Raw genomic sequence first — 15,770 nt, forward strand, 5'->3', positions numbered from 1 at the left:
AACATTTTCATGTTTAACCTTGCCAGGCAAGTTCTCTGTTTTAGAAGCAAGCTTTTAAAAGGGATAAACTATTCTTGAGATATGGTTTGTGTGTGTTTAAAGTCTCAGAAGGAGCTTAACAATGTATCATGTCCACTTTCTTTTATCAAGAACATCTGCTGTTCATTTGTTAAAGCAAACTGAGCTTGAGCCTAACAGAAGCTTTGTTACAAGACTTAAAAAGAGCTGCACTGGCCAGAACCGTGTTTCCCACCTGCACCAACAGTAAAAATCAAAACGAAATGAAAATACAGCACCTATTAGGTGGGCTGTAGTTACAACATTCATGTTGTAGTCTCTACAGTTTTATAGTACTTCTTTGCTAACACTGAAATGAAGAGTTCACAGCAGTATGAAATATTAAAACAAGAAGCAGCTTTTTTCTCTATTTTGAGAGAAACACAGCTCTGCCTACATGGACAGAGTATATGTTATGGTGTAGCATCCTCTGCTAAGGTCCCTTCACAAGTCTTTTGATCAAAGTCCAGGGTCAAAACCCATTGGCTCTTGATTGAAGTAAATTAGAGGGCTGTGGCTCTCTGATGATTATGGGAAACACCTCTTTATTTGGAGGACCTAGGATGAGCCACATCCACAGAACAGCTGCTGATGTTTGGATTGAATCTCTTGGGGCTGCATGAGAGCCTTCAACCATGTGACCTTCAGATGAGTCCATCTAATATGTAACTTGCAATAAAGGCAATAATATTCTATTTTTGCTGATACCTAGACAATGGAGGAAGACATATCTAGTCTCTACCACATTTCAAGTGTGTTATTTTTTTCCTGTATCTTTATTTTTTGGATTATAATTACACTTGCGAAATGTGTCGTGCTGTTTAATGGCATTTCTTCTGCTTCTTTCTTGATACAATCTGATGGCTTATTACTCCTAAGTTTTGCAAAAAGTGCAAGCAGTTTACTCCCCACTAGAAATGAGTATTTGCTCTGCCAGGTTTGCAGGCAGCAGAATAAAGGTCAGACTTTGTCAGACATTCTGAGTAGTTTTCCCCATCTCCCTTGAGTTTGCCTTATGGTGACTTCTAAGGATCTGCCAAAAGCACAAGTCTGGGAGCTCAGTGCTAACATCTGACAGCTTTGGCTGAGGCTATCCTCATTTTATTCCTTTGCAGTTTCTGGTCTCTATGGCCTTTTCTGAGATGTAGGTCCCAGAAATTACTGGTTTCCTCCTGAAGATGGACATGGAACAGAGAATGGGCTACAAAACTTTCTCAAGCTTTCCTCAATTTCTGGAATTCCTTAATGTTTAGATAGGCAGGCAACCAAATAAGCAAAGCTGTTCCTTTAAAGGAAGTGACTGGTGGCAATCATCTACCAACCCACTGGCTAATTTCTTTTGAAAGTTTATTGCTTGCCCAGTCCACTGTGGATGTGGGAAATAATTTATTCTCTTCTGCATTACAGGTACTATATGTATTAGAAAACATTTAGCATTTCTCATTACTGCCATTCTTAATTTATGACTTGTTACCCAGGTCATCCACACTTTGTTTTGTGTTGTTTTACTGCTTCCAGGCATTACAGTCTAACTGTGAATGTCCTAACTACGCTGCCTGCATGTGAATAGATAACATTTCTGTCTTTCCTTTTCCTTATATGTATTGAATCTCCCAAATAAAACTGATTCTTTCATTCAATGGTTGAGAACGATACACACATAGGTCTTAATTCTGGACTTTGGGGGATTGCGGCAAAGTAGTCTACAGAAACAGCAGCACAACTGAACACTTGTGCTGACAGAATCTGGATATTTTAAAATTCTGATTTCATGGGAGCAGGATTGTCTCTTGAGAGGAATTTTAGTCATCAGTGAACTAATACTTCAGTATATGAAATCATTTCTATGAAGGGCATTATTTTGAATAACAACTTCTTAAGAGTTGTAACATTGCCAGTCTAAGTATGACTTTTGATGTGCTTGTCTATATATGATGTAATCCAGAGAGATTTTGCAAGCCAGTAAATCCTGTTGATAGCTGTCCTCTTCCTGATCTCAGTGCTTGTGTGACCTTAAACAGCAAAATGGGACATATACCTAGTCCTTAACATCAAGCACTGAACACCTCAGGCAGTACAATGGATGTAGTGCTGGAATATGTAATGTAATGTTTGCCATCATTTGTAATAGTCTTTAGATGTTACTGTCAAACTGAAAAATATTCAGCAACAGTACACACCCCATCAATGTTTCACACTTACACTTTGGCTTTTTGTAACTCATGACTGCTTCTTTTTGGCTGCTGTGGGTTTGTGTTCATTGTTCACCTCACTGGAGCCAGCAGCAGTTTGAAATTTGAAGTTAAAACCATAAGCCAAAAGAGTGCATCCCATTGCCTTAAACTGCTTTGCAACTATGTTTAAGTAGGCAAACCTATGTTTTTTTGAAATTTGTACATAAACAGCTCTTTTATGGAGCATAGATAGAGACCAAGTTTGAGAAAATGTTTCCTGTGCTTTTGAACAAGAAAAAGGATTGCTAAATGTGTTTGGTGTTGCTGGTCACTGACTGCCTTTCAGTTTGTGACAGTGGGGAATAGTTTGTAGGGGCACATTTTCTAATACTACTGTCTTTAAATGTAAAGCTTCCATGGATTTGTTGTATTTCTTTATTTTCTTTGGGAAGCTAGCACCATCCCTTTTCAATAGCATTCTCTCAGACCCAGATGTGGAACAACCTGAACTCTGAGAGTTTCACACACCACAGGTTCTCTCTCGGCTCTTTCCCCTTGCTGTTGGTTCACTGTTTTGCCTTACCAAACTTTTCCAGGAAGGCTCTAAGCACTTGAAGGGTCCAGACAAAAACTGAAAACTCGTGTTTGTGCTAATACAATGGTTATTTGCTGCTTGCTGTCAATTTTCCACTTGTTATTGTAGAGCAGGTAAAGAGAAGCTGCAGCCTCACTGGGACTGGCAATACTCACACAGGCCAAGTTGTAAATAAGGGTTATAGCATGCTGCTGCTGGGCATTAAATAAGCAGATAAATTTCTCTTTGCTGTGGATTTATTCAAGGCAGATGTTTTTAGTGAGCTCTGGAAAGGTTTGGAGGAATATAAAACCTGCTGCAGTTCTGGAATTGATCCATGAGGATCAAAATCTGGTAACCAGTGATTTGTTTAAGGGTCCCTGACACTTTTATGGCATGACCATGTATTTCAGAGAGGGCTGGCTCAGTTTGAAACACATTCCAAACCCAAACCTGAAATAAATCCTTGCAACAGAGCAATTCTGTAAACTTCTGCTTTCCCATTATTTCATTTTTGACAAAAAATTCGAGAAAAAAGAGTCATAGTTTGGGAAGGGAATGACTCAACCTTTTGAAAGGAAATGGACTGCTGATAGTCTGTGTTTGTAGCTTTTGGTGTGGCATTTCCTCAATGTAGAGATGTGGATGAACACATTATTACAGACAGAGCAAGTATAAAACAAAGAGAAGAAATGGAAAAGTACTTAATGTAGCTTCAGCCATGTGATACTGGAATTACATAAATAATGGTCTACCAGTGCTTGAAGGGTCAGCTAAAAATGGCCTTGTGTGGTCCAAGAGGGCCTTAAGAATATTGTAGAAGAAAATTGAAAAGGAAGACAAGTATTTCCCATTGTTTTGACCCCAATTGTTCTCTGTTACAAGTGATGGAAGGTTAATGCTTGAGGCCTTTGGAGCTGGACTGAAGAATTCCATGAAATCACCAGAAGAAATGATTATGAACTGGAAAAAAAGAGTGAATCTATTTGGTGATGTGTAATTGATGACTTTGTTTTGCAGACCAGAATCTCAGCAGCTGTAAACAGGTGTGGCTAGACTAACGCTAGTAAAGAGGCTGTGATGTGAAGACAGAACCACTGAAAAGGTCTTCACATCAATTGAAGTGCTACTCTTCCATTTTACTGTACTGTAGATATTTGATACATAAGTGTGAAAACAATTTTGCCTCAAATATTTTAAGTAAATCTTAATATCCAGGTGAAGCAAAATGAGAACTAATAACTCCATTCTAATATACTCTCTGGCTTTGGGTAAATCACTTAATATCTTTGCTAGTTTCTTAATCCAGAATAAAAATGCAGGTATGAGGGCATTGGCAAGTTATGGTAAGAAACAGTTATTTGGTGCAAGTCACTTTCTGTGACAGTGAGCACATTATCAACTACCTGGAGTCAGAGTATTGTAACAATCTCATATTGCTGCTATACAACTCCCTTTTTCTGAAATTGAAATGTGCTAAGATATTCCCTGGAGCCTGTGCTCTTAGTAAGCACTACATCAATATGCTGGACTAGGGTGAGGAGTCTGGGACATGAAGGAGCTGCTGTTTATAAGAAAGCACTGGAAAAAGACATGACCACAAAGAGCTTTAGAAAAATGCTTTGACATTTTTAAACAGAAATCAGCTCCCCATTGTGGAGGATCCCACAATTTATACTTCTTGGAAGATGGCTTTTGTTTAGTTAAAGATAGACTCAAAAAGAATTTGAGAAATTATACCAGAAGTAGAAAGTTTCTCCAGTTTATTCAGCATAGTCAGCTCATGACAAATGTTAATGTCCTTAAATATTGAGTAAGTAATGCCAGGGAGAAGAGGTCACCACATCACTGGGAAAATTAATTTGTCTGAACTGATATCCCAAGATTTAAAGGAAAGAGAAAAATTCTGACAGCTGTAGGTTAAGCTGCAGCAGATGAGAAACCCAGCTGGAGTGAGGTGGGGCTGGATTAAACATGAAAGGCTTTTAAAGAAGAGAGCCTAAGAATGGGTAAGGTTGGTTGGCTAAATATTGTAATTTGCAAAGTAAGTGCTGTGCAGTCAGAGAAAGCAAAGCTGAAATGAGAATTGGAAACTGAGAGGAGAATGCTGGGAGGAATTTGCCCGAACCACAACCAAGCCTTCTTCACTTCAAGACAGATCATCAATATTTTGCCCACCTGGAGGTTGAAGGGACTTCCTGTTCAGTTGCCAAATTTTGATATGTAGTTCAGAAGGCAAAATTGCTTCTTTCCCAGTGAGCAAACAGCCATGACTATTACTCATTCCAGCTCATCTTGATTCACTCAGTTACTTCATGGCTTGTAGGCAAAGGATCAAAGAGTCAGAAGATGGAAAGTTGACATATCAGAGGGGGATAGGAAAGGAGTACTGCAATCAGCAGTTGTTATGATGACTTGGCAAGCGTGCTAACAATTAACACATTCTAAAGTGACCCTCAAAGAAGATGACATTTCTCACAAAGCAGAGGAAGAACCTTTGTCTGAGTAGTTTTTTTATTTAGTGGAAACTGGTGCATGTCTGCTTTTCCCATTTTTTTTGCAAAAGAAAGTCAGGTCCTCATCAAGTTTCAAGAGCTCCATTTCAAATCAATAACTCAGTTCTCAGTTACACCAGTCAAGGATCTGCCTGTAAATCTGAAGGAATCATTAATGCCATTGCAGGCAGGGATGTACCAGTATGGTTGTTATTTAATGAGAACAGGACTGGTTCATTTTGCTGAACATTCTTCCTTTGGGTAGATCAGTAGTCTTTTTAAGTTGAGCTTAATGTTTGTGTGACTATATGTAGGTGCTCATAATCCTTTCCTGCCATGAGAATGACCCTTAATGATGCTCTTTCAAATTGCAGCACCTTATCTTCTACTTCTAAAGATCAAGACAGAATTTGGTATGTGTCTGCCTTTTTTGCCTGTATATTTTCAGCAGCTACTATGTCTCAGCACACTTGAAAACTAGATGGCTGACTAGAGTACAGATTTACATTATAAGCCCAATCCGTGGCAACCATGCTAGAAGTATTTGGTACAACAGCCTTGCACTCTTGCATACTCAGAGGTGTAGTAGCATTACTGCCCCCTTTTTTTGAGTTTCTGAGCAGTGGGGACCCAGGAGTCAGGATTTTTCATTGGCACTCTCACTGTGATTTTGTGGAGAAACTGTTCTAGTGGGAAATTTTTCTGCATGAGTATCTATCTGCCTGACTAGTCTTATGATTTTAAGTTTGGCTTATCCAAGAGTTTTTTCATTTCATTATCTTGTGCCATTTGGCTTGCAAAGAGTATGTCTTTAACAGATGTATTAAAGAGTATGTGTCAAGAACTTTCCACTGCATTGCTAAATGTCCAGCATTTCTTCCTGATACCATCATCTGTTAAGTTTACCTTCTTTCTCCACTCTCTCTCACATCTTGCCAGGTCAGAGGCTATCCTGAGCCACAGATCACATGGTACAGAAATGGGCATCCTGTCCCAGAGGGAGACCATTATGTCGTGGACCGCAGCATCCGGGGCGTGTTCAGTTTGGTCATCAAAGGAGTGCAGGAAGGTGATGGAGGCAAATACACCTGTGAGGCTGCAAATGATGGTGGGGTTCGTCAAGTGACCGTGGAACTGACAGTGGAAGGTCAGAAGATTCTTATACTGTTGTTTTGGTGATTGTAGTTTAAGTAAAAGAGCAAGATGTGCTAAACAGTCTGGTTAAAATCACAACACATGCCTTCTCATTGATGCAAGAGTAAGGTTCATTTACTGCACTTCACAGGTTAAGACATTGTGCAGGGAGCTACATGTCTACAATTAGATAAAATGTGAGTTCTGTTTCAGGTGTGGGTGATGATGTGCAGGTAAAAAAAGTCCTAGCTTTAAAGACTTTGTTTTAAACTTTGTAATTTTCATGGAAAATTACCACTTGGGACAAAAACTGCAAAGCTGGATGCCTGGTTGTAATTGCATGCTTAATGTCAGACAGGAAACAGCCAGGATCAAACCCAGGAATTTTTAAGAGCACATCTGCATATTAGATAGTTGCAAACTGCCAAGTTTAAAGAGTGACACAAAGCCAGGGAAGGATTGAAATCAATTGTACTGCTTCTCCTCTTGCAATTTGGCCATATCAGAGACCTGTTGAATATCAAAAACTCTCAGGTCACAACTCTGTCTTGAAGAAAAGAAAACATCTGCATGAGTCCTGAAACTATCAGTATTTGGGTTTATTCAGAGTCAAAAAACTCTTATTATACTCAGAGTACATACTGAAATATGCATACTTCTGACATGATTGCTGTTGCCTTCTGTTGTAAAAATTATGTGAAATATTTATTTTTCCCCTTGTTTTAACAATTTTATGAATGACAATTTACATGGAGGTGGAAGATTTTTTAAAAGTTGTTTTCATATCAATTTTTCTGACCTGGCTTTTGCTGCAGTTCAAAACAACTTCGGGGCAGTACCCAAAGACTGAATTTCTCATAGTTTAAGAATTATATGGCCTTTCTTCTAAAATCCCTCTATCCATCAAGATAGCAAAGCACAGAGGGTTTTTTGCTTTTTTTTTGTTTGTTTTCTGTTCTCAGCAAAGATAACCACGTGTGGCTGCCTGCTGCTTGAAAAACGAGTGACTGAAACATGATGTGTTGTTTCCATCTGTACGGCTGTCCTGTCTGGCAGCGCTGTGGGCTCTCGTTAGGCTCTGGAGCAGGTGTTTTCTGCCAGCCCGGAGCTGTGTGCTTGCTGCTGCGGCTCCGGGTGTCCCCTGGCCGGGCTCTGTGTGCAGCAGGTGGCGCTGGGCTCCCGCAGCATCTCCCTCCTGCCGCGGCAGCGAGGGACCAGCTCCTGGGGCATCTGCGGCAAAGGTGCCGCGGGCTGGCCCGGGGCTGAGAACCCAGCCAAGTAAAGACCTCTCTCACAGTCTGAAAACATCCTGCTGTCTTAATTTGAGGTACTGGCGCACTATAGAAATTAGACAGTGTTTCATTCAAAAAAGTATTTTTTCATGAATAATCTTCAGCGTTGTTACAACTGAGGCTGGGGGTTAGACAGCAACTCTGCTTTAGCAGAGAGAGTCTGACTTTGTTGGAGAGCCTGACTTTGAACTACAGATGACATAACCTTATACTGCAGGTGTTGCATTCCTCCTTTATGTTTCTAACCTGGAGAAATGCAAATTTACATAGTCTTTATTATCACTAATTCCTCAATTAGTGATAATTGACAAAACTTTGGTAATTAGCAATAAAAAGTGATAATTGGTGATAAACTAATTGATAATTAGTGACAAACTAATTGACAAAACTTTCGACTTCCTGTCTTTCTGTCCTATGCTTACAGGAAACTCCTTGATGAAATACAGCCTGCCATCCAGTGCCAAAACCTCTGGGTAAGCAGTCTATGGCTTGGATATTGTTTAACAGACACTTAAGTATATTTTGATAGGAAAACAAGTAAAATTACTCTTTCTAAAAGTCTCCACTTACCCCAAGGAGAGCAGCTACTATGAGAGCTGCTGGCTAAGCAGAGTGGTTGAGGCAGTCAGGAAGATGCACAGCTACTGCTCCAGCATACTGACTGAGGAATTAATGTGGCTGAAAACAGAACATCCTGCTGATGTTGCACCCTCCTGCCTAAATATTGCACCCTCCTCTGCTGCAATTTTGCACCCTCTTCTCTACTCTCTGATATTCAAGAATCCTTCTCCACAGCTTCCATGAGCCGACAATCTCTTTTTAAAGCCAGGGCAAATACTGCTTAAGGAGACATCAGTAAGAAATAAAAGCAACTGAAATCAGCATTCTCACACACAGAATTTAAATATTTTCAAGCAACACAGTGGGTAAACTGTAGTCCAGAAGAAATAACTGTTCTGGTTTGAGTAACTTTACCAAGAACAGTTGATGGGGTGATATAAGCTGGCACATAAAAGCCTACTTGTATTTTCTGCACTTCAGTAAGCATTTACAATTATGTGAATGTCACTGTTTTGAAAGCCTCAGGCCTAATTCTTCCAACAGCTGAATTAATTTCTTTATAAATAGTTTGAATTTAAGCAGAATTTTCTCTGACTTATCTCTGGCACTGAGTCACTCTGGATGTAGGCAAAAGCACGTGTTCTGATTATGTTAGTGATTAAAATACAGATGGTTAAAACTGGAGTATTTAATTTCATAATTAATATGAAAATTGTTTATTTTTTTAAATTTTAAAATTAACAGATTACAACACTGAAAATGGTAAGTAAAACTGAGTAATCAGGACACATGATTTTGCATGATAAATTCTGTATTGCAAATTACCTAGAGATGTACGCACAGGATAAATAATCAAAACAAGAAAGGACAGTTAGGTTGCTGTTAGGTTTTGTATACTCAGACTTCACAAAGTACTGTCCTAATCCATTGTATTGCATACAGCTAGAGTGATTGTCCTCACTTTTCATGCTCCTGTGTTTTCCTCCTCTTCAGTATTAATAATTCTATGAGAAGGGAGAAGAATTTAAAAATTACACATTTACATTTGTTCATCTCTAGGAACCAGCCATAAAGCTGCAGGCCAGCTAGTAGTTGATTTTATTTTAATATGTTATGTATATAAATATATAAATATAGACTCACCACCTAAATATGGTTACTAAAAGACTTTAGTACAAATTTATGTTCTTCTTTAGTGATATGAGAGAGAGATGACATTAAAAGTTATCAGATATTTAATTATACGATAAAGTGATTTTCATTGTAGCATGTTGCAGTCACCCTTCTCTCAGTACTTCTGGTCCTCCTGCCCATGTAAATCCTTTGATTATGGTATCATCTCTTGCTTAGAAACCTGGAGCTGCCCATATGGCAACCACCCTGTCTTGGCAGCACCTTGGGCTGAGGCGATGCGGTCTCTGTTAGTATCTGACACCTGGTAGAAATGGTGAGGTATTGACACATCTTACTTGCATGTGGTAAAAGGCCATCTGGAAAAGAAGGCCTTAAAAATGGTTCAGTTTGCTTGAAATTAAATGCTAAAAAAAAAAGAAATCACCATCTGCCATCTGCTAATGTGTCTTTGTTGTACCAAGGCTTCAGAGCAAAGAGTGAGTGTGTTCCCTCTGACATTAATGGACCTGAAGTTGCACCTTTTTGGTTTTTTTCATGCTATGATGCTGTTTGATGTTTTATGTTTTATGGTTGTGTAACTGTTTACAGTTTTGGACTACAGTCACTGATGCCATTTTCGTTTCATCCCACATATAATTTCCCAGCTGTAGCAGCCATGTAAGTAGAGCTGGGAATTTACACTTAACAGTAACTCACCTGGGACAGGTGTACTTTGGTTTTGTGCCCTCTTGGTGTTTGCTTTGAAAACATTGTAGCAAATGAGGTTACAAATAAAAGTCTTTCCCAGAATAAAAGTACTTACCAGGACCTGTCAGAAATGTTGCAAAACCAAGGTGCTGATTCACAAATCAGAAATTACGGTGTCATTTGCATTCATGAATGAAACAAATTGCATGATAAAACCCTGTGAATGGTAAACGAGTGTGCAGAAATAAATTCTTAGGAGGCAACAAAAAAACAGAAAATGGGGAAAACTAAATGCATGCACTGTTTCCTATCTTTTGGTTTTCCCAGCTCTGCTTATGAACAACTAAAATGGTCCCCAAGATCTGTTCTGTGTATGCCAGTTGAGGGTGCATAACATAACACAGTTGCATGAGGAGTCAAGAGCAGTCATCACCAGCATTTCCATTTCTTCCATGGCCAAGAAAAATATTGTGCAACTACAGCCTGTGTTGCCACCAATGATATACTCTTGTTGGCAGACCACAGGTCTAAAAATGCTTCCTGACATGTGCTCTAACCACAACAGCTTCCAGTTCTTCTGTAAAACCAGAATGTCAATTGCCTTTGCAGGGCAAGACTTGCTGTTCCATCTGTGGAGCAGAGGCCAAGCATCTGGGGAGAAAGTCCACCCAAGTTTGCTACAAAACCCAACCGAGTTGTTGTGCGTGAAGGCCAAACAGGCAAATTCTCATGTAAAATTACAGGACGACCTCAGCCTCAAGTCACTTGGTCTAAGGTATGATTTCCCCAAAAGTTTTTGTTTTCCTTCTCTTTTGAAATTTTGTGCCTTGCAAGGATGAAATGCACATTGAAGTCTTAAGTGCCAGTGTCTCCTTTGGGCATACACAAGATTTCCAAACACATTTTTTTCTTTGTAAGGAAGGAGCTTTCAGATGAAATTAGGTATTACGCTGATTGGGCCATTTTCATTGAAACTGTCAGTCTTTTAGAGAATTACAGTTACTTACTTTGGTTTGGAAGGGCAAATATATGATTGCTCTGGTGGCATCCTGCTCCCCTCCACTCTTCAACAGAACCTCAACTCTTATAAATTCTTCTATTTTCTCTTGATAGCTCCAGGTTTGTGGGGGAAAAAAACAAAAAAAATCCTCAGAGAACAGGAAAATGCTTCCAAGTCATCATCTGCTTTATTCCAGACTTATCCTTGTCTGTAATATAAGAGGGTCAGGGTACATCCCCAAACACAGGCAGCCTCTTGCAGTGTTTTTGTTTGGTTTTTAGGGTTTTTTGGAATTTCTTTTTATTTGTTTTTGTTTGTTGTAGTACTTTGGTTTTCTGCCCTCTTCACGTTTGCTTTGAAAACATTGTAGCAAATGAGATTACAAATAGAAGTCTTCCCCAGACCAAAAATATTACGAGGACATGTCAGAAGTGTTGCAAAACCAAAGTGCTGATTCATAAATCAGAAATTACTGTGTCAATTTCTAGGAATCTGGGTATAATTAACAGGGAAACGTCAAAACCAAACTGAGATGAGTAGGTGGCAAAATAAAGGAAAAAGAAAGCCTTCTGAAGATGTGAATTACAAAATTTTGGGCACAGTTAATTGTTTTGTTTATACCATACGAATATTATTCATAGAAGGAATTTGGCTAAAGGATAGGAAAAAGGCAGTTTGACCTAATGTTTTACTAAAAAATTCTTGCTCCCCTTCTCTTGACAGTAGCTAGTGTCTCATGGTGCCTTGTGGTATTTGCAGGGTGATATTCAGTTACAGCAAAATGAGCGCTTCAACATGTATGAGAGAACAGGCATCCAGTTCTTGGAGGTGCACAACGTTCAGCTGGCTGATTCAGGAATTTACACCTGCACAGTGGTGAACAGCGCTGGGAGGGCATCTGTGTCTGCAGAGCTCACTGTTCAAGGTACAGCAAGGAGTTTGCAGGACAGAGAAAAGGGGCCACAGACATTCTGATAAAATGTCTCTGTTGTGTTTTTGGTGTTTACAAGAAGCATTCACTTCTTCCCATTTTCTTCTTCTCTCTTTCTCTCTCTGTTCATTAAATGATGCTGTGATAGCTTGGAACATGCTACAGCTGTAAAAATTGTGATGGTTCAATGAGAAAAAAAGCAATCCAAGTGCTTTGTAACAGATTTCTTTAAAAACACTTTTTCACTTTTACTGTGACTTTGACTTCTATGTTTTGAACATTGATTTGATTTTCAGCAAATGGAACCTGGCACTTGTCATTATAATCAGTAATTAATTTTGTATTTGTTGAGTACTAGTGACAGATGCACATTTATGCCAACTCCCTTATGGGAGGCAAAATTCTATCTATATTTGTAGAACTAGGAAAGTAAAGTAAAAGACCATAATTCTAAATTATGAGAGAGGAAAAAACCCATCCTAATAAGATTAAAATTCATTCTTCTCAACTCCCAACCCAGCTTATTTCACTGCTTGTTAAGGAAACAAATATATTTGCATAAGTAGAATGTTCTATTTCATACATGCATTATCACATTTTGCAGCTTGATGCTTCTTAGGCTGCCTGCTGCATCAGCCTCAGAATCATACAGCCTTCAGCAAGCTCACTAAAGAGGAAGTTCATCAGTCAGTGGGTAACCAGTCACTGGGCCCAGTTAAATAATTAAATCCACAGCTGCTGGCTTCAGCTGCAGTCATGAGCTCAGTGGGTTACATGTGCACCCAGCAGTGACTTTTTTGCTGCAAGACTTTCAGTTTCACATCAGTGCTGTCACACTGAAAGGTATCAAGAATATAAATAACAAATGGATGTACATTTGGGGTGCTCAGGACCACAGCTAACCTTTCTGCAAATTAAAGCTGTACTTTTTATCTGTAAGTTCCAATCTGATGAAGCCATTGTAGAATAAGCTTCTACAGTTTGCCTGTTTGTACAGAAAGGCCTGTTTGTACAGAAAGGCCTGTTTCTTTCAATAAGCCTTTTATCCAAACATAAAACTCGATTCCTGATTGCTGTCCCTGGAGTGGTGAGCTTTCTGTTCTGTAATGGCTGCATCTGCCTTGAGAGATGATGCAGAACTGGGGTCACAAAGTCACTTGTGGTATATGTCTGCTTCAGATGCTGACCACATCTCTGAACAATCCATTCTTTCTTGGATTAGTGCAGGTCAGTAAAAAGGGCACTCTTTTGCAATGCTCTTGATTAATTGGATGGTTCCACTTACCTAACCTCAGTATATAATACCTAATTCTTTCATGATCAATTAGATCAAGTTGCCAGAGTTGCTGCAAGATGTTAGCAGACAGTCAAGTGGCTCAGAAGTACTACATGTTCTTTCAAAGACATACAATCTCATATATAGATATTTTCTTCTAATAGCTATACTTTTTCCCTTAGTGAAAGGTGAAGAGGGAAGAGGAAATATTCTTTTAATAGACAAGGTTGCATGGTATTGTCTTGTCTTCAGCCTTTTCCTTTTCTGCATTTATCCAGTCTTTTCAGTTTTAATTTCTATATTTCTGTTACTGTTTGACAGGTTTATTGAAACGAGATCAATGGGTTTTCATCCCTCTCTCATCTCAACTTTTGTTTGTGTGTAAATAGATTCTTTTGGTCACTCTGAATGTCATGGCAAGTCCAAGCATTTAGATGTGAATTTTTACTTACAAAACACTGTGGAAATGAGGATATCATCCATCACATGATTTTGTTTTTTCCCTGAGGCAGAGACGCTGAAAGTATTTTTATGAAGTGCTTGTTGATGACTTGAAAAATTTGTTATCTTGCAAATTAATTATTGCATGTCTTTCTACTGTAGTTTCTAGTCTCACAGCTAACAACAGCATGATCTGACCAGGAGAAAACAAATCTTAATTAGGGGGTAATGTACAGATGTGGTTGGTATTTGACCTAGAATGGCATTTCTCTCCTCTCAGCTATTTATCTCATGCTGCCTCCAAGAGAAACAAACACTGTCAAGATTTTTGAGAATTCATGGAGGACTACAAATCAGGAGACTGATTGTGGGTCAATATGTGCTCAGTTTTATCAGTGCAGCTGATGAGGCACCTTGGCAAATGAACATGGCTCAGCCATGTTCCCAGATTTCCTGGTGGTGTTGCAAAGTGAAGAAATGCTATGCATTAGCTTTTGAGTTATTCATGTTAGTCATGATAATTCTTGCCACACAGCAAATGGGTTGGTAAATGTTTACAGGTGGGTCCAGGTTTTGGGAGGTTTTACTCCTGTTGACTTGGTTCTGTGTTTTAGCCTGCTGTTTAGGACTGCTGCTGTTTCACTGTGAGCGTGCTCAGGTGTAGGACGGATTGATGGCTTGTCTTCCTCTACCTCTAAAAACTCTTTGGAATTACCATAAGATTTGATAAGCTGCTTCCCAGTTGGAATCTCTTCCATATATCTCTCTCCCATCACAGAGCTTTCGAGGGTCCCCGAACCTTTAGTTCTTCAGGGTTGTGAGAATATGATGCAGCAATGTCTCAAAATGGACCAAGACCTCTTTGTGTTTCAGCTGAGCAGCTTCCTTTTGTCCATATCAATTCCAGGTGTGGTGATAGTCAATCTTGACTTCAATGAATTAAAAATTTGAAGAGTAAAGGTTCTTAAGTATATTTCTTGCTTAAAATCTTCCAAATTTTTGGAATTGTGCACAGTATTGTGTGTATAATTTGCCTGTTTCTTCTTTTGTATTTCAGGTCCAGATAAGACCGACACCTGCACTCAGCCACCTTGGTACGTTTTTACTGGAGTACTTTCTCTGACTTTTTAATTGCAGTGCACTGATTTTGACATTTAGTGCATGTGCTTTCTTCACAAAGTGATACATTTTGGGGTGGTCAGTCTATATTTGAAAGTCAGAAAATGTTTGCTTGGAATAAGATTCTCTCTTGCTGCCTGATTCAGCTGTCCTGGTAGACTCATAGGAAATAGCTGGTGGAACTGGTGGCAACATTATGAAGTACAGAGTTCTGGTCTGGTTCAGAAAAGCAAAAATTTTTAAAAAAACAAAACTATGTGAGCAGAAATTCTGCCTTTTACCAGAGGGTCAAATGCCATTTTTGGAGTTAACACTGAATGCACCTTGTCAGTACTGAGCTGGTTGTTCTTTCCTGTCATACACTAAACACGCTATGGCCATGGTCTTTGCTGTTGTCTGAAAATACATACAAAAGTAGGGGTGAAGTAACAAGAAAGAAAAAATAGTATTTAAGCCTTTATTTGTAGGGATTTTTAAAATTAAATTACTATAACTTTTAAAATTATTTTACAGAAGTACTTTTCTTCATTAATGGGAAATGCAGTAATGAAAAGTTCAAGGCTGTCTGTGCAAGACACTTTGATGAAGGCCAGTTGCTTTATAGTCATTGGGATGTTTAATCTGTTCTCACATGCCCTGGATGAGATTTCTAAATGGCATGCTCACACTGTCCTAACTGCAAAGTGGAATTGAAAATGCTGTGCTATTCTGTTTTTCAGATCTGTGTGATTTTTAGGAACATACATGAAAGTAAGTTTAGTGTAAATGAAACTGTGCAGCACTGGAAGCAGAACTCCCCATGCATGTGGTTCTCCAGAGTAGTTTTGCATCCTCCATCATTTATTCACACACGTACACAACACACACACACACACACACACACAAAAAGATGTTT

General features: G+C 39.0%; 1 protein-coding gene across 1 annotated transcript in view; it reads left to right on the forward strand.

The window, feature by feature from the left end:
• The window catches only part of MYLK (myosin light chain kinase), a 141,179-nt gene that overhangs the window by 15,178 nt on the left and 110,231 nt on the right, over window positions 1-15,770 (forward strand). Inside the window, exons 2-6 of the mRNA XM_063161757.1 lie at window positions 6,240-6,447; window positions 8,151-8,199; window positions 10,718-10,883; window positions 11,868-12,033; window positions 14,814-14,850. Coding sequence (XP_063017827.1) covers window positions 6,240-6,447; window positions 8,151-8,199; window positions 10,718-10,883; window positions 11,868-12,033; window positions 14,814-14,850 — 626 coding nt within the window. The remainder of the gene's footprint in view (window positions 1-6,239; window positions 6,448-8,150; window positions 8,200-10,717; window positions 10,884-11,867; window positions 12,034-14,813; window positions 14,851-15,770) is intronic.

This window comes from Melospiza melodia, chromosome 8 (genome assembly GCF_035770615.1).
Source record: "Melospiza melodia melodia isolate bMelMel2 chromosome 8, bMelMel2.pri, whole genome shotgun sequence".
Taxonomy (NCBI): Eukaryota; Metazoa; Chordata; class Aves; order Passeriformes; family Passerellidae; genus Melospiza; species Melospiza melodia.